This window comes from Pagrus pagrus (genome assembly GCF_965226575.1).
Source record: "Pagrus pagrus genome assembly, chromosome: 1".
NCBI lineage: Eukaryota > Metazoa > Chordata > Actinopteri > Spariformes > Sparidae > Pagrus > Pagrus pagrus.
The window spans coordinates 17,293,422-17,318,343 of NC_140185.1; the positions used below are offsets into that span (position 1 = coordinate 17,293,422).

The 24,922-nt window shown below is 41.9% G+C and overlaps 2 protein-coding genes across 3 annotated transcripts; both read left to right on the forward strand.

Annotated features, from left to right (window-relative positions):
* The first annotated feature begins 518 nt into the window (after positions 1-518).
* cyp27c1 (cytochrome P450, family 27, subfamily C, polypeptide 1) lies at positions 519-10,008 on the forward strand. Its single transcript, XM_084350139.1, has 9 exons — positions 519-956; positions 2,183-2,373; positions 2,678-2,877; positions 3,241-3,450; positions 4,780-4,943; positions 7,051-7,217; positions 7,508-7,586; positions 7,802-8,005; positions 8,411-10,008. The coding sequence occupies exons 1-9, from the start codon at positions 666-668 to the stop codon at positions 8,528-8,530; spliced, it is 1,626 nt and encodes a 541-aa protein (XP_084206265.1). The 5' UTR covers positions 519-665; the 3' UTR covers positions 8,531-10,008.
* Positions 10,009-10,460: 452 nt separating this feature from the next.
* On the forward strand, positions 10,461-22,591 carry rbm26 (RNA binding motif protein 26). Of its 2 annotated transcripts, none has more exons than XM_084349509.1 (22): positions 10,461-10,938; positions 11,152-11,270; positions 11,391-11,509; positions 11,628-11,719; positions 11,809-12,080; positions 12,704-12,976; positions 13,074-13,316; positions 14,265-14,405; positions 14,521-14,661; positions 14,929-15,037; positions 15,183-15,339; positions 16,928-17,125; positions 18,223-18,324; positions 18,423-18,491; positions 18,595-18,693; positions 18,796-18,870; positions 19,324-19,491; positions 19,739-19,843; positions 20,041-20,244; positions 21,156-21,242; positions 21,361-21,474; positions 21,858-22,591. In XM_084349509.1, exons 1-22 carry the CDS (start codon positions 10,880-10,882, stop codon positions 21,945-21,947), a joined length of 3,036 nt encoding a protein of 1,011 aa, XP_084205635.1. In that variant the 5' UTR covers positions 10,461-10,879; the 3' UTR covers positions 21,948-22,591. The 2 variants fall into 2 exon arrangements, with proteins under 2 accessions (XP_084205635.1, XP_084205636.1); XM_084349510.1 differs by having other exon boundaries at positions 18,226-18,324.
* The last annotated feature ends 2,331 nt before the right edge of the window (positions 22,592-24,922 follow it).

A 24,922-nucleotide genomic window follows, 5' to 3' on the forward strand; every position in this document is an offset into this window, starting at 1 on the left:
TTCAGGAGAAATGTGGCTCTTATAAATCTCATCCCTCTATGAGCTCCAGACTCGGATAACTGTTCTATTTCCACGGTCTTGTCAGTATCTCCTAAAATATATCAGCTAAACATTAACAAACCAGTGAGCTCTTACATTTGTAGGTATAAACAGCTGATGATTTGTGCACGTGCTTACATGAGCCAGCCTGTGGGAGGGATTCTCCTTTTGTTTTATGATCAGTGTAAACATTACAATGTGGTTTCATGTGGCGTTAATCACTTTAAGGTTAATTCAGAGTGTGTGTGTAAGGCTGATTGATTGGTGTGATGTAACTGCGTGTTGGCACGTTGTGATCCACTCCTTTTCCAACGACACGATGGATCCAGCAGCTTTTTTTTTGGGGGGGGGGGGGAACGCCCACAACCGAATACAGAGTTATCCCTCCCTTCTTCTGAAGCGAACATCCAATCCTCTTCCACTTCTGAGGTTGTACAAGCAACTATTTAAAAGCGTTCCACAACACAATCCCATCTTACATTACATTACCACACACGGAGGACTGCGTTTTGCACGTGCCAGGAACGTGCATTTGCAGATGTGAACTCTGCGCCCTTCGACTTTTCAGGAGACACAATCATCATACAACGCTTTTGCTCACGGAAACCCCGATAGGTATCCACAGAATGGCAATCCTGAATAAATTCACGACAGCATGCTGGAAGACTTTTCAAGGCGACCGGCCAAACAGGCAGCTGTTCTTCATTTTACGCGCCTTACACAAGTCAGCAGCCAGCGAGGCTTTTGGGATCTCCGCGGCTGGAGAAGAAACCATGGCTGAGAGATTGATCACGCCGGCGGATGTCGGCGAGAAAACCACAGTCAAGACCCTGAAGGAGATGCCTGGACCCAGCACCTTATCCAACTTGGTCGAGTTCTTCTGGAGAGACGGGTTCAGCAGAATTCATGAAATTCAGGTAACGACGGCCTTCAACTTGAGACCATCTCTTTGTTTCTAACCAGTGGCAAAGAGTCTGCCAAATTCGCCACCTATGCGTAAAATGGCACAGACCGTTGCGTAAAAGCGCACCGGGGGTTTGGCCGCTGGTCAGTTTTCCACTCAAGGTACGAGTTTGTAATCGTCATCGTAATCATCTTTGAAGATAAGAGGGAAGAAATGTGCAAATTAGCCATTTCAGGTGTCAATCAACACGACAAAACACGACACACGAGTACCTGTGTCATTACCCTCTGGTGTATTGTGTTGCTGATCTTGTCTTGAGACTTGACAGAAACTGATAATGAGACCTATTATATCATTACACGTATTCATTTATTTCTTTAATGTGTGTGAATATTCTTTATTTCCAAAGCATTGTGCTGATGTGTAAAAGTGGAGTATACACATACATTTTATTAGAGGATTTGTTACTACTATATTTCTTAATTTAATCTGGAAATAAATCCAAGTGATATGATGTCCAAAGAGATTTCATTCAAATCAGTACTTGAGAAGTCAGGACAGAGGATAAGATCAGATCAAATGCAGATCATGGCACATCACATTCTTCAATAGGGGTTTATTTGATAACAGCTGTTTGAACAGCACCATTTTCCATTCAAATATAGATATCCACTTAACCAACATTATGACAATTCTAAGTACAGGCCTATATTTGGATGATGGATTGGATTACAGAGGGGTTTGGCTATTACAATTATTATTTGATCTGCATTGGGCTGCAACAGCCAAAATGTTCTACATTACCTTCTAGATTTTATGTATAATATGCCAGTTTAAAGCAACATTATGCAGGAATTTGCATTTTGTGCAATTTAGCGCTCCCCACAGTTTCTCAGTACAACACCACTGCCATAAATACAAATCCCCGGTCTGTAACAGTTCCTCAGAAGTAATGTTAGTGCTGACTACAAACAAAACTCATTACATCATAACTTGTATGTAACGCTGTGATCCTACCCTCTCACTGAAGTTACATAGTGGGGAAACAAGTGATAGGGGGGCGGAGTGGCTGAGACAGAGACACCATTCACCCTATTATAAGACACTGTACCATAGAATTGATTTTGAAGCTGTTATTTAAGGTGAAAAAAAGTTACATAATGTTGCTTCAAAAGTGAACTTAGTCAAACAAGAAATACGTACGACAACTAATATACTGATGTCACTACTGCCTTATAGATGAAGCACAGGCAGATGTATGGCAAAATTTTCAAATCCCATTTCGGGCCCCAGCTGGTGGTGTCGGTGGCGGACCGTGACCTGGTGGCGGAAGTACTCAGGGCCGAGGGTGTGGCCCCTCAGAGAGCCAACATGGAGTCCTGGAAGGAGTACAGAGACATGAGAGGCCGATCCACTGGACTCATCTCAGCGTGAGTCCCCTTTAACCTTTGAGTCTGGACAAGCACCACCTGACATTATTGACTTTAGAGTTGACAGGATAATCACTTCAGTTTCCATATGTGCAGATGGGCACAGCACAAAGCTTCTGGGGGGTACATTTCCAGGATCAGCTCATGTCTAGCGTGCATGCTCTTTACTCCTCAAAACTCTGCTCTTGTATCTATAAACTCTGGCATCAGATTCACTGCTGTGTCTGTGAATGTGCTGTGTTAATATGAGACGGTTCACGAGAATGCCAAAAATTCACCTTGTCTCCCTTTTCCTGTTTTCCAGAGAGGGAGAAGATTGGCTAAAGATGCGTAGCGTGCTCAGGCAGCTCATCATGCGTCCGCGTGACGTAGCAGTCTTCTCCGATGACGTGAACGAGGTGGTAGACGACCTGATAAAGAACATTTGTGTTCTGCGCACCGAGCACTCTGACGGAGCGACTGTCTTCAATGTGAATGACCTCTTCTTCAAATACGCCATGGAAGGTTGGTAGAGGTTGTTGGTGAAGGAATTCAAAGTTGGCAGGGTGGATCTGAAAAGCAGAGTGCAGATGTAGTAGAAATAGATAGAGGGGGGAAAGGAGAGGCTGTTGGAGAGAACTAAAGGCTGGCAAAGAAGTAATAGCAGAGAGAAAGTTGACAGGAATAAGAAAAATACTTTTCAATCATCTCAAAGTTAGGCTACACATGGCGATGGCGAGTCCTGACAATCAACAACTGCTCGAGTTGCCACGTGCTAATGCTTAAATGTATCCAGTGATGGGTTAGGAATCCTTTTCACTGCTTTCCATCTACACCGAAAAGTTAAATGAAACTCTGTCTCCCTCTGCGTCGCGCTTGTCTATACAGGTGTGGCAGCCATTTTGTATGAGTGCCGACTAGGCTGTTTGGAAAACCACATTCCCCAGGAAACCCAAGACTACATCAGTGCACTGCACCTCATGTTCAGCTCCTTCAAGACAACCATGTACGCCGGGGCGATCCCCAAGTGGCTCCGACCTGTCATCCCCAAACCGTGGGAGGAGTTCTGTCTCTCCTGGGACGGCCTCTTCAAATTCAGTAAGTGGTCGAAAGCTTATAAAGCTCACGGTGCCCCAGTCCGTGGAACAAACTGCCCCCCTACATCAGATCTGCCCCCTCTATTGAGTTGTACAGCTCAAGACCCACCTCTTTAGTTGAAAACATTCAAACATTAACTTAAATTACCAACAGACTGGGTAGAAGTGACAGTTTTCAGGTTATGATGTCTATGTATTGTGCTGTAGGGATATCTCCAGTTATGCTAACCAGCCAGCCCTGACCCGTCCCATACTAAAGCTCCTGTGCTAGCTGTGTAAACACCTTACACTCCCAGTTCGGACTGATAGATGAATTCGAAACTGAGCTAACTAGCTAATAGACCATATTCACACGGCGGCCATATTTCAAGGTAAAACAACATATTTGACTTGCAACCAGGAACACAGCAGTACAACATCCCTGAACGTGAAGTCAGAGGACAAGGACTGCCCTGTGATTATGGTCAATGACAGCTACAGTTAGTGTTTACCCTGTTGATATGCTACCCAGTTTGTTTTTAGTGTGAAATTGACAAGAGGCTGAGTCTTGCATATTGTTGTTCCAGTGAACTGTCTGCCTACATTACCCCGAGTACTTTCAGATTAAAAGGGTATTCCAGCAATTAAGTGCTGCACTTCCAAAAAGCTGGAGGCAAAGGAAAGATTAAAAAAATGGAAATCTTGGCAGAGGAAGCAGATATAACCTGACTAGTAAGGATAAAGGTCCAAAAACACTTGATGCTGTGGAGTCTTTGTTATGTATTTGTAGTCTCCAAGCAGAAGCTGATATAACTAAAGCCAACATCAGGAGCAATCTTTCAGACTTGACAAAACATCTCCAGAGCCACAGAAGACATTATACAAATATTTTCACAGGCTGAAATGTAATGCCCCTGTGAGATTTTCCAGATTTTCCATTTTCCAGTGACCACGAGGGCTTTGAATCTTACTGAAGTTTATTCATCCTTTTTGTTGCATTATCCAAAAAAGTAAAGTATCATGTTAGATCTTTCCTAGATCGTGTTCGTGTTGTAAACATATTAGATAATACTGTTTCTGTGGTGCTTTTTGAAACACAAATAAGTAAAGTTTAGGTCTGCAAACTTTTTTCTATTTTTGGACAAATAGCCTGGCATCAATAGAAAGGAATGTTGATTTGCATGTAAATCTCCATTGCTGTACCATGGGGGCTGTGGCAGTGTGGGGTTCCTCTGTTACATAACCTGTTCTTTCCTCGCCTTCATTTCCTTCACTACCATCCCTCACCTCCCCTCACCCACTCCCCCTCTTTCCTATTCATCCCACCTTCTCCGTCTTTGTCTGATCGCAGGCCGTATTCACGTTGATAAGAGGCTTGCAGAGATCAAGACCCAGCTGGAGCGGGGAGAGGAGGTGCAGGGAGGGCTGCTCACACACATGCTCATTACCAGGGAGATGAGCGTAGAGGAGATCTACGCCAATGCAACGGAGATGCTACTGGCCGGGGTCGACACGGTGTGTGTGTTTTTTAAGCAGAAGTTTGAAAGGACACGTGCAGAGAGGGATTTGAGGAGTGTAGAGATGCAGTGAGTGTGGCTTTAGCTGGAGGTGGAGGGGTTGGGAGGTGCATGTGTGTGTCTCTGTCTTTGTGTGTGTGTCTCTGTCTGTGTGTGTGTGTGTGTGTGTGTGTGTGTGTGTGTGTGAGTCAGTGTTGAGTTTCAAGGGTTGGGTTTCTGGCGCCATATCTGTGCCTGTGTAGCTGTGCCAGCGTCAGGTCAGAGCAGTGAATCGGGGGGTTACACGGTGTCCCACTGACAAACTTGTTCTCACTCAGATTTAGTTTCTTGTCATTTGTCTCTGTCTGTTAGATCTACACAGGGGGGCTTTTGTCTTCTTTTTTTCCTCTGCGAGACATCTGTGTTGTGTGTTCACGTGTTGCCACATCAGAACTTAATTAGATGGCACTGGCGAATGATTAAGACTGTTGGTTTAATGTCAGTGAAGTATCATTTCTGGGCGAGTTTTATGCCTTTTTAATTGGCACATTGAAGATTACAGAAATGGGGAAACGCTGGAAAGGAGCAAAGGTGTGACACATGGGAAAGGTCCTGGGTCAGATTTGGATCCAGGATGTTACTTTTGCATGGTTCAGCCCACTGAGTCATCAGACGCCTCCACAAGACACAATTTAGTCAGAAAATTTAAGATATCTTGAATTAAACTCAAAAATCATGATCTGTACTCATTAAGGATGATTTTTCAACTTTGTCACACTCATCTGGTGCATATGTGTGTGTATTTGCATCTGTGTGCGCACTACGTGCACACGTGCATAGCTACTGCCTAATTTGTTTGGGGTACTGTCAGATTAATGAGAATTATGTCTGCAGAGTGTTTTGTTCTGGACTGGGGGCCACGGGATAAAAGGGTGTGTGTGTTTTTGTTGAACTTGTTGCAACGGCCACGTCCCGGCAGGGGGTGGATGTAGCTGAGCCATTACCTGACCCCTTGGTGCATTTGCCTTTACTCGGCACACACAAGAGCTGTCAAGACACGTTAGCCGCAGCCAGAGTTATAGCACAGACTGGGCAGAGGTGAGACGAGGGGGAGAATAAAGGGGGTAGGCTCGAGGAAGAGGGACGCTGACGTGATACATCGAAGATTGGAGAATTGGCGTCATGGGGGGGTTGGGGTTGGGAGTAAGATGGTTGTTAGGAAATAAAGAGAAGATGTGGGGCGATAGCGGGGAGAGGCCTAAGCCTTTAAGAGCTGTGTTTGGATGAGCTTGTGTCATATGATTCCTCTCTGGCTTTGTCTGAGGTGTTGCCAGCATCTGTCCCAGCTGGGGTTGATTAGGTGCAAGTTGGTTAGATGGGAAGAGGGTGATAACAGAGTGGGAGGAAGAGCAGGATGCCAGGAAGAGAAGTGAGATGTGGGCTTGGGTAACAAAGCATACGGTAAAGATAGGATGGCAACACGAGAAAGACGATTTCCATATCGTTTTCTCATCTGCCCACGTCATTGAAATTGAAATGTCAGTGACGTGCGAGTCAGAAGAAGGAAGAGTTGGGACAATTGAGATCAGGGAGATAACTGTAATGAGGGCGTAGGGTGGTTGCAATGACGGAAAGAGGAAATGAAAATGATCATAGTGTCACAACATGTGTGGGAGAAGATTTAGGAGGAAGAGCTCGAGTAATGATATATTGGAAATTTTAAAAATAGGGGGAGGGAGAATTGGCCTAAAATTCCATTAGATTTTTGTCATTTCCTAATTAATTGGATTGTTTTTAATTCTGTGTATGCTAGTTACATTTAATGTAAAGTGCACACTGTACTGCTCCAAACTATGTGGCACACTTCAGTGCTGTTTGGGCTAAAGGGCCGGGGAGTGCAGCTGGTCGAGTGGACTGGAGTGTTTGTCTGCTCAGCACGTGGAATTAGCCCCCTCTGCCTCAAAGCCCCTCTCTGTTTCCTAACGCTTACGCAACATCACAGTCACTCTTATATCAGCTGGTATTGCAGTCAAACCTGTTGCAAAACAGATTTAATAGAAGAGCTAATGAACAATAGTAGTATACTGGATATCATTTTTCAAAAATACCCTTTTCTGTTCTCCTAGACATCCTTCACTCTTTCGTGGGCCAGCTACCTGTTAGCGCAACACCCTCATATACAGCAGCAAATCTTTACAGAAGTGACGAGGACTCTCGGACCTGGAGCGGTGGCAACAGCCGATGATGTACCTCGTCTGCCTCTCATCAGAGGGTTGGTCAAAGAGACTCTGAGGTGCAGACTGCATGGATTTTTAAACTCTTCTTTGGCTATTAATTATATATAATATAATAAAGTTTTTATAATTTGCTGTCACTTGTCACGTTAGAAACAATTCGGCAACAGACTTTTAAAATTAGTGGTCACATTTGTTATACATGTTCACATGAGTATTTTTAATTTGACTCTTCATTATCTTTCTCGCTGTGTTGCCTCCATTTGTTATCTAAGAAGGAAACTTTGTAACAGATTAATGTATAGTGCTGTTGAATAACACTCTTTTGTGCGCCCCTCCCTGGGAGCAGGCTTTTTCCAGTTCTCCCAGGCAACGGACGGATTACCCAGGATGACTTGGTGGTGGGCGGATACTTCATCCCCAAAGGGGTAAGACTGATGAAGACATAATAGATGCAGGCCTTCCAGTGTGTGCATGTGCTGAAGAAAAAGCGTGACCATAAGCGTCAGCCAAAAAAGCATTACAGTGGAACAAGATGTAACGTGATCCTGCATTACTCATCTCTCTCGTACAGATGCATGTACAATAGTCCAGCTGTTTTCATTACCCAACTCACATTTTTTCTGTTTATTCCCTCTGTTAGACTCAGTTGGCCCTGTGTCACTACTCCACATCTTTGGAGGAAGAGAACTTCCCTGATGCTTTAGACTTCCGACCGGAACGCTGGATAAGGAAACATACCGCAGATCGTGTTGACAACTTTGGCTCAATTCCCTTTGGCTACGGCATCAGAAGCTGCATCGGCAGGAGAATAGCAGAGTTAGAGATGCATCTTCTTCTCACAAGGGTAGGCTACAGGGACATTTATCAGTTGTCTTCAAATGAAGAACACAAGAGTTTATTCAGTTTTAGCACCAACACACAAATGATTCTGGCATCAGGTTCCTCAAAATGCATTTAAAAGCATTCAAAGAAATCAGATCGTGGCAAACATTGTGTAGTACTCTCCAGTCTGAGCGTTCAGAGTACCTAAAAGCAATCGTGTGTAAAGCGCAAAAACATGGGACTCACTTTCCGCTTCTCCCAGATCACATATCTCACAGTCACTGAATATTTCTGAATGTGCCAACCCTTGAGGAAGCACCAGTTCCCAGATGTGCCCCATAAGATCTTTTGGTTTAAATGTTATGCCTGCTGTAAACATGAGTCCAACAATCTGACTGACCTCTCTGTGGTTTCGCTCCTTGTCCAGCTCATTCAAAGGTTCCACATTGGCATGTCTCCCCTCACTGATGATGTCAAGGCCAAAACCCACGGCCTGCTCTGCCCTGCTGCCCCCATCAACCTGCAGTTCATCGACAGGGAAACCTAGACACAGACTCCTCTCCACAAGGACTACTGTACTGTATGTGTCAAAAGCGCTGATTCGTTATTAGGGTTTTTTTTTATTTTTTAGAAATACACTGCTTTTAGTACACCTTTGACTGTTAGATTGTCGATAGTGAGCTGACGCTGAGGTTTTACTCAGGCAAAAAAATGTGTCTCACCTTCTCCCGTTAGTGAGGAGGACACAAAAATAGTACTGGACTGATAATGTAAAGATGAAGGCTGTCCTTGTATGTTTTTATTATTTGTACTTAGTGAAAACCACTGCAGTTTGGACCGGTACTCCTCTCAACCATTCTATTCAAAATAGTAAGTGTAAATTGAACTATAATCTTTGTACTCAACCTGTATTATTTTATATTAATGTGCATACATGTATGTAATAATGTGTGCACACACATTAATACATAATCAGACTGTTTCCTCCCTATGTTTGAGAGTGTAATTCACTAAGAATGTTGAAGGGCAACTATGAATGTATTGAAAATGAGCTGTTTTAAGAGGTCCAGTATGTATATAATGAGCTTTATTTTAAGACTGTGTTGCAAACCAAAATTTTGTTACAGGTAGCTCTCTTTTTTTCTGGCATCACAATGTTTTTATTCAGACCGAGGAAGAACATTTAAAGGAACATTATGTAACTTTTTTTTACCATAATTATTCCAAATTATTTTGATGGTGCAGTGTCTTGTAACAGGGTGAATGGTGTCACTGTCTCAGCCACTCCCCCCCATCACTTGTTTCTGCACTATGTAACTTCAGTGAGAGGGTAGGATCACAACGTTGCATACATGTTTGCTTCAAGATACAATGTCTCAACACATAACATTGTTAACACGTATTCAGTTTTGTTTGTAGTTAGCACCTACATTACGTCTGTGTAAATACAAATCCCAGGTCTGTAACAATTTGTCAGACAGTGGTGCTGCACTCGGAAACTGTGGGGGGGGGCAACAAATCACACAAAATGCCAATCTCTCCGTAATGCTGCTTTAATCATTGAAGTGGCATTACATGTTTTAATCCATGTACTATAAACTCTAGTCCATGTACTATAAACTCATGGAACTGTTAATAATATACAGTTAGTAATATTTTAAAATGTAAACATAAAATTCTAGGAAAAACCCTTTGCATTTTGTTTTTTTCACACAATATATTTGGATCCAAAAAATGTCTTGAGGATTTGGTTTATATGCTGTTTGTGTGGAGTATTGTCAGAACGTGGGTTACATTACAATTTTATTGAGAGAGATAATGTATGTTACAGAGGTGCAAGGGGGATAAGACAAGTTGTTGGACTGTGTCATAATGAAGAATCACACTGGTTTGCTTAGAGGAAAATGGAAACATTTTATATCTTTGTATTTATCTTTATCACTTTTGTCTTTCTGTACCTTTTTACTGTAGTTCCAGTAAAACTGGGAAACAATAAAAATTATCCAATTATTATTTTAAACATTGCGTGCATTGTCTTTGTCAAGATCTTTGTGTCCACAAATCAGAAGTTTATATAAAAAAAGATACTACAGAGAGTAATAGATGAAAACAAGGAACAACTCAATAAAATGAATCTTTTGAGTAGTTTTTGAGAGTTGTCACCAATAAGTGAATTATTCCAGTGACCAAGGTGCCAAACAATACCACATACTGTATGTTATGTAAATAACAAGGTAATTTGTACAAAATGATGGACAATACATCTAAATAGATAATATATCTATATAATGTAACCATACTATGCTATAAAAATCATGTGTCTCTGGTTTAGCCTGAATCTTTATTGTGTGTTGTCTCGCCTTGAGACATGAGGAGCTGCTATCAAGAAACATTTTCTGAGTGACTTTACAGAACGGGAGAAACATACTGTATAAACTTCTTCTCGCGATATTTGACCAACGAGAACACAAGCGGAAGTAAATAGTCGCCATGGCATGGCTAGCTAGTAAGAGGGGATAAAGTACCAAGTGAAGCGTGGATGCTCCTTACGTTTTACGGATAAAGTAATTTCCACCCTGAAGAATTAGTGGGTTGAACGTTGTTGAATGATAGACGCGTCCGTCGGCATTTCCATCATAAATACGACACGAGAGTGGAGGAATCGTGTTGCACGTTTGGGGCCTGGAAAGACGTATGCTAACGTGGCTAGTCTGGCCAACGTTAACGCGGCGGTTTCGCTAACGTTGCTTTTAGCTCCACAGCCTAGCCAAAGACCACAAGTGGCTAGTTTCACCAGTTTATCTCTCCTTACGCTAGCCTTTTTTAGCATAATTAACGTCACCCCAGCTAATGTTAACCCTGGCCGCGGTGGAGAGGAAGCTCGGCTGGATTTAAAATGCTAATTGAAAACCTTGATGCCTTGAAAACATGGCTGTCTGATACCCTCGAGCCTATGTGAGTAACGTTAGCTATTAGCGACACAACTATTTTCTCAACTCCCCTTTGGCACTTTAAGTCAGTCTGTTACTCAACCTAATGTTTATTCAAACAAACACACACAGTGCAACTGCTGCTAGAGTATCGTTAATTACAGATAACGCAATTTATTTAAATTATGACTTATTTTTATATCCATGTGTCTTATGTTTATTTCCTGTTCAATTCCAGCTGTGATGCAGACCCTTCTGCCCTTGCCAAGTATGTTGTTGCTTTGGTGAAGAAAGACAAAAGTGAGAAGGAACTCAAAGCCTTGTGTATAGACCAGTTGGATGTATTTCTTCAGAAAGGTAATTAATCCACTTGTTTCATTAAAGTGTTATTGCACAAGCCTCCTTACTCTTTCATGTGATTCAGCCTGTTCCGTCACTTGTCTGTGTATTAACATATACACTACTGCCTTTTTTCAGAGACCCAGCCATTTGTGGATAGGCTGTTTGAAGCCATTAACAACAAAAACTACCTCCCGCAGCCAGAGCAGGCATCCTCTCTGGCCAAGGTTGAGAAAGAGGAGCCGAAGAAAGATGAGGTAATCTCATTATAAGGTCCATCACAATCACATGTGCACCTAAAGGTACCAAAAAATGTGGAGGGCATCTCATGTCAGTGGCCATCTTTTAAATAGATATGTCTTTTTCTTTGTTCAGACAAATCGGGATGAAGAGCGGGATAAGAAGTTTTCTCGACGAATGAATCACAGCCCTCCACAGTCAAGCTCTCGCTACAGCAGAGATGGCAGGTGTGTGCAACTGCCTGTTTCCTTTTTTCCCTTTCAGTGTGTATGTACTTCTCACTAATTATCACATCCTTGCTTACCCACCTTTTCAGGAGAGGAGATGATCGTAAGAGAGACGATCGCCCACGGAAGAGGGAATATGACCGCAACCCACCAAGAAGGGATTCGTACCGTGATCGCTACAACCGCAGGAGAGGTCGCAGTCGCAGTTACAGTCGTAGCCGCAGCCGGAGTTGGAGCAAGGATCGCATCCGAGACCGCGACAGAGAGAGGGACAGGGATAGAGAGAGGGACAGAGACCGGGATCGAGATCGCAGCAGAAGCCCATCCCACAGCAGAACTCGGTCTAGAAGCAGGAGTAGAGGTAAGAAGTGAATGGTGGATTTGAAATGATCTAAGGTGCTTCACATGATCACCAGCAGGATCTGTTTTTGCAAGTTGAAGCTTTTTTTCTCTGGAGAGAGCAATGACACCAAAACCCAGGTTTTGAGACACCACTTGCATAATATCCTTCAGTGTGCTCAAAGTTCAATTCATTTGAACTATGACCCCGTTATGTTGCTGACATTTGTGGGTCGAGACAGATTACAGCGGACCACAAAGCTTATCTCATGAATTTGTCGAATTTACTTTAGATTTTGGTTTCAACTAATGATCATTGTCATTGTCGACTGATCTTCCGGTTATTTTCGCCATTATTCAAAGATATAGAATATAGAACCAGCCCATTTTTACTTGAAAATAAAAAAGACCTATCTGTATTGAGCTGAGCATTGGGAGATGCATTCCAACAGTGATGGCAGCTGCGACAGCTGATCATAAGTAGATAAGGCAGACAAACAATGACAATGGATCAACTAAGGTCAAAAACTATGAACACAAGTTTAAAAATGTGATCATGTTTAAAGTTTTAAGGTTTTCACAGGTGTACGTGCCATAATGAAACTCATTTTTCTCTTCGACCTGGCTGTTCTTGTCTCCTCACAGAACGTGACTCTGGGAAGTTGAAGTATGATCACGATCACAGGTCAGAGAGTGGTGATGGCTACACTCCAGCAGCCCTGGTCTCAACTGCAACCACGTCACACTTCCCTGTGCCAACACTGAGCAGCACCATTACAGTCATCGCTCCCACCCATCATCACAGTAACAACACCACTGAGAGTTGGTCAAACTTTCGCCCTGAGCACCCTGTGGATCGTGGCCCTTTCATTCGGGGACCGCCCCCTCAACAGAGGAAGCGATGTCGGGACTATGATGGTAGGGAAAGATGATTAAACATATTTTTTGTGTGTAGACTTGTATTGTTTTGGTTCTGTGTGTTTGATGTTCTACAAATGTCTGCTCCCTTTTCCAGAAAAGGGCTTCTGCATGAGAGGGGACATGTGTCCTTTTGACCATGGAAGTGACCCAGTTGTGGTGGAGGATGTGAATTTGCCCAATATGCTGCCCTTCCAACCTCCACCAATCCCAGGTGTGGACGCACCGCCGCCCCCAGGCCTCCCACCACCACCACCTCTCATGAACCCCCCACCTGTGAACCTGCGGCCCCCTGTGCCCCCACCGGGGGCCCTCCCACCCAGCCTTCCACCTGTTGCAGGTAGGAATTCAGATATTACTCTGAAATTAAAGTTGTTGTTTTTTGATGACACATGAGTTCAGGATAAAGTAAAGTTTAAAAAGTATACACAGTTTTCAAAATGTGAGTTACAGTGAAAGCATTTAACACAATATTAAACAGGCAGAATAGTAACAAACATAAGAACAAGAAAATAGAATTTACAAAAAAAATCAATTTGGAAAAGAGGCAAGGGTGAGACTTTATTTATTTATTTATTTTTACCACTGTTTATGGCTGTCGCAATAACCACAAAAATGAAATAACATGCTAATGTCGAGCAGCCTCTTTTTAAGATACAAATAGTTTTGGAACCTCTTTCAAGGCTTTCAACTGAATGAAAAGGGAGAGCCAGCCAATTTAGACGAGGCCATATGCAAAATCTACATCCAAGGATGGCCAGGCTGAAAAGACTCGACACGGCAGAAAAGCTATAAGGAGGGTTACAGGAGGATTCCCTCCCTGCAAAGTTAGAGCACAACAGTGTCCCAGGATCAGATGGAAATTTTGCCTCAGAATCGTATCGTCACAAAGGAGTAAATCATCTAGCCTCAGGCTCAGTTGCTGTGGTGCTCCTGACTGGAAACAACAACAGTGTCATTTTTTTTGTATAATCAACGACTGGTCTGCTAATTAACCCAATTCACCACAGCTGTGGAGTTTGTGTCCCACGGCTGAAAGACTCAGGAGGCAGGAGAAGAGAGAGTGCAGGTGATTAGTGCCTGCAGATACCAAGATGAAACACTGAATTACCAAAGATAACATTATCCCACTGCAGGAGCCCAATTTGCAAACACAAATGAAAGAATGGCAAAATACTGCATACAGTGCTGTTGATCAGATCTAAATAACCGCAGGGGAAAATCACCTTTACAGCCCTTCAAATGTCAATTAAATTGCATTGTATTTCTGTTTCTCTCTCTGATACAGGTCCCCCTCCTCCACTTCCTCCACTGCAACCGTCAGGCATGGATGCTCCTCCCAATTCCATCACCAGCTCTGTTCCCACCATCGTCACCTCTGGGATGCGCCCCTCTCTTCCCCAGGCCTCAGTGCCGCTCTTCCCCTCTGGTAATGACTGTGTGTCTTTTTGAAGTTACAGATTTAATTTTGTACCAATAAATCGCTGCTACTGTAGCTTGCCTTTCAGTTTTATGAGTTAAAGTGTCCTCTCTCTCCTGACCAGACAACTATGAGACAGATGTGTACAATCCTGAGGCTCCCAGCATCACTAATACCTCCAGGCCGATCTACCGCCACCGGGTCAATGCCCAGAGACCCAATCTGATTGGCCTCACAATGGGGGAGGTGGACCAGCCGCAGAGAGGTATTGTTCGCATCAACTGAACAATCTGGGCTTTGAGCAGATTGTCTAAAAACATGCTTGTCCTGTCCCTTCTGCCATTAACATGCGTAGTACTTTGGCCATTGTGATGACCTGTTGCTGCTTTACAAACGCGTAGAATACTAGTATTCAGTACATGCTACTGTATCTGTGTTTCAGCTGAGTGTTCAGACGTTTTGCCCTAGAGCTGTGATCTCTTTCTGAGCTGTGTGCTGTAGAACTGACATGTCAGTGTTTGTCCTTTACCAGACAAGATTCCAAACAACAGTATGAGGATCGTTATGGAGTCTGATTCAAGGAAAAGACCATCTATGCCCCACGATGTAGGCCTTCCCCCCAAGAAACCTTGGTTTGACAAGTAAGAGATCTTTTTCTTATAATACCAATATCAATATAAAAGTAATATGTTGCCTTTAAAGTTGCCGTTTAAGCTCATTTGACAGAGTGATGTTTAACAGCATCCTCATTAAATTGCTTGATTATTTCTCTCCTCTGCTGTTCAGACCCAACTTTAACAAACCCAACCACCAGGGTTACCACAAAAGACCTCCATTCTTTCCTAACACCAAGCTGCTGGTTCGGCAAATTCCCTCCGAGCTCAACAACATCAGCAAACTCAATGAACATTTCAGCAAGTTTGGCACCATCGTCAACCTACAGGTCAGTCCCTGTGTGTTGGTGTCTATGAGTCACAGCTTTGATGGTTAGCAATCGATAAAGTATGTTGTTACTATGCAGTACCATAGGTGAGGGTGATCCGATCAGGATTTTTGTGGCCGATCACCTATTGCTGGAAGCGGTATCCGCCAAGACCTATCACAGATCAAAAGGACGTTTCTTTACTTTATTGTCATCTAAAGTTCTTCGGTTTTAGTCGCATTGTTGAGTTTAGTGTCATTAAAATGCTGAAGAAATAAATAATAACATTGAATATATGTATATATAAAAAAAGTAAATAGGACACAGAATTCAGTAACACATAATTTGGGTTGTCTCAGTCCTTGTAGTGATGTATTTGTGGCCTGAAGCCAGTACCCCACCACCGGCTCACTATTTGAATCTGGTTACATTCATCTCTGACAGAAGATTGATAAAATGTACACTGATGTAAAGTGTCTGTAACTCCAAACTCAAAGTCAACTATATTCAGCATAAGTAGTCTACTTCAGTACATTTATTTAGTGTAAACTTGTTGTGTTGTCGCATTAAACTGCAGTTCACTGTTTCACACTTAATGTTCCTCTGAACAGAAACTTTCATTCTCGCTTTGTGCCTCCACTGTAAGCCGTTAGCTCAGTCAGCTGTTAGCTCTCACGCAGGACGAGAGAAAATATACTTATCACAAAGACAATCCCAAATGATAAATTGAACAGACTACTTCTGACTCCAGTGGAGCGCGTCTTCTTTTGCTGTTACCGTAGTTATCTCTCTCCAGGGAGAGATGATTAAACGTACACTGTGTCAGCGCTAATTATAATCACTGGCTGGCCACTCACTGCGAGACCTAACGTTATGAGGATGGTTCCGTAGTACCGGTCCATCTATCCCCTCAGTCACAAACAGCTTGCTGGCATGACCTTGCTAATATGTTTGCCGCCGGTTACACAAAGAGGCCACTGAAACTCCATATTGATAATGGCAGGAGGAAAGTTAGCCAGTGAGCAGCAGAGTCCTGTGGTGTGTGTGGCTGTGACATTTTAGCAGCACACAGAGAAACTGTCTCCTGTGTTTATTGATCGGGTTCTATAGAGACCAGCAATCAAACTTTATACAACGTATATCAGCCCATAATGATTGTTACCCTTTCAATAGGAGCACCCTTAACCATAGGTAGCTAATATGTGAACAATATGAATGTGTGAATCCAGAATCAGAACTTGAAGGAGCTTTAAAACAACTTCATTATCAATGTTCAACACATAGGATAATGTGTTCGAGAGAAGTTTTGGAGTTTGTGGTAGTTTAGATTTAATCTTTGTTGTCGGCTTTTAAAACGTAGCTTATATGGACAAAAATAGGGCATTTAAGCCATCTGACCAACCAGTAACTGATCTTAGGTACCTTAAAGACTATAATAATGTACTTACTCTCTTCCATTTGAAGAGTGTTGCACATTTAATAATGTCAAATCACTCCATATTGTTGCTCTTGTGTCCATTTGATAACCTGACAGTGTTGAGGTAGAGTCCAGATTTAAATATGAAATTAAGAGCATTTCAATTTGGATCACCGCTGTTTTTCTTCACAGGTGGCCTACCAGAATGACCCAGAAGGTGCACTGATTCAGTTTGCCTCACCCGACGAGGCCAAGCGGGCTATGCAAAGCACAGAGGCTGTTCTCAATAACCGCTTCATCAGGGTGCACTGGTATCGTGACGATGGGAGTGATGGGCAGGGCCAGGGCCAGTCACACTCACAGCAGCAGCCTCAGACACAACCAACCATGGTAAAAAGTTCATTTAAAACTGTCATTCATAACATGTGGTTCTTGTATAATTTTGTGTGCCAACACAAACAAAAAATGTTGTCTGTGTTTGCGTCGTGTTTACCAGTAAGAGTAAATATCTGGAAGGAAGGTGCACTTGAATGAAGTGAATGAACAAGTATATTCCATGTGATTCTTTCGAAAATGTCTGATCCAATCGTGGATTTGGAGAATCACATCAACCCTAGTTTGCTACTGTATTGTACTTGTTAGTTGTTAACTGGCCAAACGTGAATAACATCATGCTTGCATGATCTTGTAGGATCAGACAGATTTATTGACATTGACGAATTAACCACATTAATCATTATATCTGGTGCAGGTTTGAACACATCTACTGGTTGGAGAGTGATACATTCTGGATTGTAAACAAAAGCTTTGTTTACAGTTTAAGCATAATTCTGTTATTGCTGCGATTTTGCTCCAAGTATTTATTTAGCTCTTATTAATCAAGACTGGCAACATGGTGACCATGTGCTGGAAACAGACATATTTTTGAGATGTCCAACTTCAGTACAGTTTTACAGTCATGTTTTCTTTTTAAGAGGCTTCTTTTAGGGCTCACCGTTACTGTTACTGCAGTAACATCCAACAGTCTTCTCTTGATTTGAGAAATCCATTGTAGAAGAGGCAGAGATACCATTTCCTCTGCTATCATCAGATTTAATGGAGCATAATTCAGTGCAGCCTCAGCTTGCTTTGTTGTTGCTCTGTCATTGTTGCTGTTTGAAATGTAACACCCCGCTTCAAGGGTGTTTTTGATCATCTGTAAAACTGGGCAAGGCACACAGCAGTGTTCTCTCCTGCTTTCACTTTTTGTCACTTGGAAAAACCTGTTGCATTAATGCCAGTGCTGCCTTCATTTACAGTCTTTCAATGAGGGTTTTTGTGAATCATTATAGGAAACGTCAGAAGACAGTTAATAAAGTAGATGCTCCGCATGCACCTAAAATTCAGGATGGCAAGAAAACTGGATAATTAAACATCAGAATTGATTTCTGACTGTGGGTGTGTTAAAATTCACTAGACTTAATGTGATAAACATCTTTGTCGTTCAGCAGCCCTCAGCCACGTCTCTGAAGCAGTCCGTTAAAGACCGCCTCGGACCCCTGCTCTCTGGGAACTCAGAGCCCTCCCAAGACTCCGGTGTAGCCTCTCAGGTATGTGATGGTGTCGAGGCTGAGCTTTTTCACATACACTTGTCCAAATCTGCAGTAGGTGTGTATCAACATTATGTATATTCTCCTCTTTGGTGCAGAATCCTTCCAAACTGTCAGTGAAGGACCGTCTGGGTTTCTCTGCCAAACCAGCAGCTACTGTTGAAAAAGTAAGCATCCACTCACTGTTCAGGATTAATGATTTCCCTTTTGAATCCGTCCTCTTTCAAAATGTGTAAATGTTATTTGTTATAATTTGTCTCCTCTTTTCAGGTGTTTTCAACGTCAATGGGCCTCACAAAGACTGTATACAATCCTGCTGCACTGAAGGCAGCCCAGAAAACCTCAGAGGAAGCCCTGAAGAAGAAGCAGGTAAGAGGACAAATTGAGGGATAATGGGAGAAACGAGCAACTTTGATTCTAGTACTAAGAACAGAAGGCAGTACCTAATCATCGCCTATAATTCCTTCACAGGAAGCTCTAAGGCTACAGCAGGATGTGCGCAGAAAGAAGCAGGAGATACTAGAGAAGCACATTGAGACACAGAAGGTAAGAGACTTTTTGAACATTCAAATGTCCCCATTTCTACTCTGCATTTAGGTTCAGATGCAACCTCTCAGCACTAGATTTAAATGTCAGTGTGTGAGCTATACAAGAGTGTGACTCACCACTTAAGCAACATGCGGAGTCCCCAGGCCAGTCAGTGGAGTCTTCTCTGGCTCAACAGATTTAGCAACAGTGTTTGAAAGCTTTGTGTGGGACCTGTGACTCATTACTCATTATTAAGATCATGTGTCGACTTGTAATATTGTCTCTGCCTGTAAAAGTGATGTGACAAAAAAAAGTTAACCACTTGTTGTTGAGAGTGAAATCATCCATATTTTCACCACAATCATATAAATCGAACACTGTCTCCCATCCACTTGATTTGTTTATAGTTATTCAAGTACAAACAATAGTTAAACTTGTGAATCTCTGTCTTTCTGCCCCCGTCCTCTGCAGCTCCTGATATCCAAACTTGAGAAGAACAAAGCAATGAAGGCAGAGGATAAAGCCAAGATCATGGAAACTTTGGGAATGTTAACCAAGAGCATCACCAAACTGCAAGAGGAGATAAAGGGAATCTCAGGCAGCAACAACCCACTACGCGCAGCCAAGAGCAAGGCTCAGGTAGTGTTGTCCATGCAACACACAGACACCCAGACATCTAACTAGCAAGCAGTTATATACTGAATTACACTTCCTCTTTAACCAGCTTTCATTCTGAATTTTTGTTCCTTTGAGGTTGCAGAAAATGCGTCTTTATTCGTCTCAAAGTCAACTCGATTTTCTGTGTCTGGCCTATCCAGTTGCCTTTGACTTACTATGTTTGATCTGCAATGCCGTCTTTCCTGATGTGAGTTTATTTTATGGTCAGGCACAGAAGGAACTGCTGGATGCAGAGCTTGACCTGTACAAGAAGACTCAGTCTGGAGAGGACACTGCTATGTTGAAGATCAAGTATACCCAGCTGCAAATTGAGGTAATCACTTGATCTTGAAAATGAAAACTTTTCCTCAAGCTTATAATCAAGTGCTAAAATGCTACTTACACACCTGCCACTGGAGGGCACTTGTGCTCTTGTAACTTGAAATGATCTCAAATTTCCACAACTCTAATCATGTGTTGTTATTTGTGCTCTGTTTGACTTCTTTTCCGTCCCTATTTTTGTTTGCTCAGGCAGCTAAAAGGGGAATCCTCTCACCTGGGCGAGGCCGCGGGGTCCACACTCGGGGCCGTGGGGCTCTCAGAGCCCGGGGAAGGGGCTCCAGAGGTCGGGGGAGAGGTGTGCCACTGCATGCAGTCGTGGACCATCGACCAAGAGCGCTGGAGATTTCCGGCTTCGTTGGAACGGACTGCGTAGATTTGCTGCCACACTTTGCTGTAAGTCGGACTGAAACTGACTGAAAATGAGATTTAGTATCCACAATTGAACCAATAGGACCCTTTCGGTGGTAGTTCAGAGGACTCTGTGTTAAAGGGCACTTCAAGCTTAAATGTTGAGAAGATGGAAATTCAGATCTTACTTTGAATGCAGGCATTTGTAATGTGGTTATATAGAGCAAAAGACGAAGAAATAAAAAACCTAAATGGGCAAAAATCCCATGTACTATTTTACTATATGTACTGAAGTGATGACACAAATGAAAATTTAAGTAAAAATTATTGGGCTTTAATTTAGCTAATCTTATATATTTGATATATTTTATACAGTAATACCAAGAACACTGGATTATTGCTATTTTTCCGTGTAGCAAAAACAATCAACAGTGTCCTCTGGTGGTTACAATTGCACAGTGCACACACAATCACAGGCCAGCCTGTCTAAATACAAATTACAGAAATGCTAAAATGGCACATCACATCATCGGCGTAATAACTAAAGTGATAATTCACCTACATAATTGGCTCATATTAAGGTTAAATATTCACTCAACCACCAGAACAAATACTTGAACTACAAATACAAAATCCTTCCAGTCAGTAGTCTAGGATGTCAGAACCACAAACACCATGTGACTGTCGTATGGAAATGCTGCTGAGTTTAGCAGCAATGAAACCAGCACCAGTCATTTAATCTCAAATTATATTTAACAGTAAGAATAAGGTAACGCAGCTGCAATATAAAAAGGCCATTTGTAGATAATACAGCCCTCTAACACCAGGGAATGTCACTTGAGATTGTTTTGGTTCATTAGGTAATGACAGAAGATGCATATAAGTTTTCAATAATTGCACAGGAATTCATTTTTTTTATTAAGTGACCAACATGTTTTGTGTTCACAATTTTGAAGCAATATGGAGAGATTGAAGATTGCCAGATTGATGAAAACAACTTGTCTGCAGTCATCACTTACAAGTCGAGAGCAGAGGCAGAACAGGTGAGTCAGCTCTACCAGCCATACCACACTTTGATTAAGCCCATTATTCTCTTTTTTAGACTTCATAATCTCTAAACATGTTTTTCTCTTTCTTCCCTGTGTTCCGACCACCCGTCAGGCGGCTATTCATGGAGTAAGGCTCAACAACCAGGTCTTGCGCCTGGCCTGGCATAAGGCTGTAATGAATCTCAGTGCTACAGATGCTGATGAAGCAGAACCAGAGGACGAAGAGGTTTGTAGACAGTTTTCTCTCTTTGCATACATAAGATGATGAGCCTTAAGGAAAAGGGGTCAGTGGAGACATTTGGATGATTTCTGTTCAGATATCCTATCAGAAAAACTTATTAAAATTCCTGTTGTGTTATATTTAGAAAACACAAGAGGGAGCCATTACACACTACAGCAAGGATTGTCGCCATGTGGCTCTTGCATGGCCACTTTTATTAAGCATCTGGTCCGTCTGCAGCATGATATTCTCAAGCTGAGAATGTAGTCTCTCTTGACATGTTTAAGTACATGGTGAAAGTGTTGCTGAGCTTGAAATAGAAGATGTTTGCCTTTTGTTCATTTTTTGTCATCTATAGAGTCACTAATCAAATTTTTTCCTGCCATTAGTACCCAGAAGAGTCACTGAGTGACGATGCGTTGTTGCAGGATGACGATGAGGAAGAGGATGACAACGAGCCTCGCTCCTGGCGCAGATGAAGATCAGTCGGATGCTCTTCCCCGGAGGCACAGCAGTGGAAGAGGAGCAACAATCCAGCAAATTTATAAGATTTCAATGCCTGTTTATAAATTAACAAGGCACGTTTTCTCTTTGGCTAGACATTTTTTTTCCTTCACAAATGTTTAACTGGCAGAACAACCATGTGTGAGTTTGATTCATTTTAACAATTGTGAATTTTTTAATGCTCTTAATGTAGAATTAGTTCTGTTTTTTGTTTTTGTTTTCTTTTTTGGTTCACAAAACACAAATAGTTTGTCTGGACACGTGACAGCTGATCACAGGTTAAACGGTCAGTTTAAGAAAACAAAACCTGTGATGTAATTTAACTGAATAACAGACGGTAGCTTTTGCAGGATAGTGTTAAGTTGACTGGTTTAAATGCTCACATGTAAATATTTTATGTCTGTGTTTAAATGATTTGTATGAAAGCTTGGCTTCTCAGTTCTTGGCTTTACTTGGGATTGTACAAAAAAATAAAGAATTGAAATGGTCTGAAAACATCCTGCCAAAAACAAACAAAAAAAGAAAAAAAGACAAAAAAAGATAAAAATGCTGTGGCAGTGAAAAAAGAACACTCCTAAAAGAGTTTGAAAAAAAGACCATTTCAAAAAACAAAAAACTTCCTCCTCCCCTAAAGAGAGCAAACTTCCTATAAATTCCTACCTCCTGATGCATTTTTATTTTTGTTAAGGATCGGTAAGGTAACCAAATGTATACAACTCATGCCGAGGTAAGACCATGACATAATCTGACTGTATAATTTTGCTAAAAAGAGTTTTAATTATTGCCCAGTTTAACGGTAATCTTGCAAAGTTCTGACATATTTGATGTAAATACTAAAATAACAATTACTAATGTTGTTTGTGTTCTTTTTGTTGCAGGAGCTGTCCGTCCAGTGCATCCACGCTTATGTCTTTGAAAATGATCAACATTTTTTAATGTAATATTGTATTTACTATTGTATCTACTGTAACAGTATTTATTTGGTGTCAAACAAAGAGCTGCTGTATTAAAATCCATTTTTTACTCATAATGGTTCATGTTGTATGTCATAATAGCTTGAGCCCTCCTTTACCTGTGGGTTAGTGAAATGCACCAATAACCTGATATAAGTTGAAAAGCTTCTTTGTGGAGACCTTTGGCTCAGTGCACTGTGCCACGTGGGTTTAAAAGTTATCCATATTGATCCCTGGTTGAAATTCAGGTGATCAAATTGATCAAAGCCCCAAAGTCTTGGCTTAGAACATAATATTTCTATACAACATTAAATAGTGGTGACTGAATGAGCACAAATCAAAGTTAATGTTTTATCATTATTTTAGCCAACTCTCGAGAGTTAAAAGTTTAAAAACTCAGCTGGTCTGTTTCAGTTGTGGGTGTGGTTTGATCATATTTGATTGACAATGGCCTGACTGCAAAAGCAAGTATCATCAAAATTGGCCAAAATCCTAATTGGTAAATCTTCTGCATTGATGTCCTTTCTATGTCTTTCTTTCTCTATTGGTTATTGTGAGAAGCTGATTGAGAAAGTTTTTTTTTTTTGGGGGGGGGGGGGGGCTTTAAAGCACTTTATATGTATATAGCTTTAATTAAGCCAGCAGTGTCAACTCATATGATGTACTTATGCCGCATTCAAATCATGTTGGAGCTAATTGTAATGTTAATGTTGATGTAAAATAGCATTCACATCACGACAAAGCTATTATTACATTTGGGATGATTTGTTTTCTTAAAGCTCTCGTAGTATTTCAAATAGTTGCCCCTTTCTTTACCTCAACTGCAAGGAGAGCCCGGCATCTTATTCAAATCAGCCTTGTTATAAAGACAGGCCTTTATTTCATAGGCCTCTCCTTGATGAGTGTATTTGGTCATGTTTCAGTAAAAAGCCCCCTTGTTTTCTACCCTGCTCCCTTTTTGACCTGTTAAATTTTGTTACTGCATTATGCTGTTACCACAAACCCAACACTTCCTGGATCCCTTTCAAACCTAGTTCAGCATTTTTCTTCATTTCCTCACAAGGCTTTTATTGTGAAATATTTGCAGGAATGTGTCCAAAAAAATGTATTGACTTGTGCTGTGTCATTACCATACCTAGAAGGTAGCTACCACATTTCTGTGACAGTGGTACTTAATTCAAAATTCAGGTTGGCTGAGACGTTAACTCACAGATTGAAACAGGATAAAAATATTTTATGAGTGATCTAGAACAACGCCTTGAAAATTTGCATTAATTTATTGTTGAGTTTATCAATGTGAGCTAACATTGGTTTATATGTACTTTACAACTAGTTCTCCTCGGATTTCTTCAAACCATGGGTGAATATGAGTCTTGGTGTTTAGGGAAAGGGGATTTTGCTTTCTGTAAGGGGTTGGTTCACACCTGCAGAGAGGCTCTCCTCAGTCCAGATACCACAATCCCTCAGCCTCGAATAAGAGAGGACAAATAACCCAATCAATGTCCACCAGTTCAGTGCTCCTGGCCCACCCCTGGTGCCTGTCAGGCTTGCAGAGATAATTGTGAGAAATCCGATTTGCGCTTGTAGAATATCTGCTGTTTATCATTTAAGCCTTTTTCCCCTGCGCCGCCACCAAAAATACCCTCCGTCTCTCAGTGTGGGAGTGTTAAATGCCCCCTCCTGTCGTCTCATTTACCTACTGTGGTGCCACCGAACTCAGAAGAAAATTTCACATGTGTAGTTGTGTCGTGTACCTATAAGTCTTATTTGATTGACACATTTACCACATTACCTGACAATTGTTGAGTAGCACTTTATGGAAAGAAAATTGAAGACTGTGCCTCATGTTGTCTTCAGTGCTGATGTGACCAGCATGCAGGAATGTCTGAGAGCTCTGCCCGCCACCCTTTGTGTCTCAGTGGGCCGAGGATGTTTATGTGCTCTGTGTGAGCTCAGAAGATATGGGCTAACAAGTTTACAGCATCCGTGTCATCAAT

Bases quoted from the DNA above. Each gene is read 5' to 3' on its own strand.
- cyp27c1 (XM_084350139.1), top strand. From the start codon at position 666: ATGGCAATCCTGAATAAATTCACGACAGCATGCTGGAAGACTTTTCAA. The intron at 957-2,182 runs GTAACGACGGCC...ACTGCCTTATAG, and splicing joins GCAGAATTCATGAAATTCAG to ATGAAGCACAGGCAGATGTA. The intron at 7,587-7,801 runs GTAAGACTGATG...TCCCTCTGTTAG, and splicing joins GATACTTCATCCCCAAAGGG to ACTCAGTTGGCCCTGTGTCA.
- rbm26 (XM_084349509.1), top strand. From the start codon at position 10,880: ATGCTAATTGAAAACCTTGATGCCTTGAAAACATGGCTGTCTGATACC. The intron at 10,939-11,151 runs GTGAGTAACGTT...GTTCAATTCCAG, and splicing joins TCTGATACCCTCGAGCCTAT to CTGTGATGCAGACCCTTCTG. The intron at 15,340-16,927 runs GTCAGTCCCTGT...TTTTCTTCACAG, and splicing joins GCACCATCGTCAACCTACAG to GTGGCCTACCAGAATGACCC.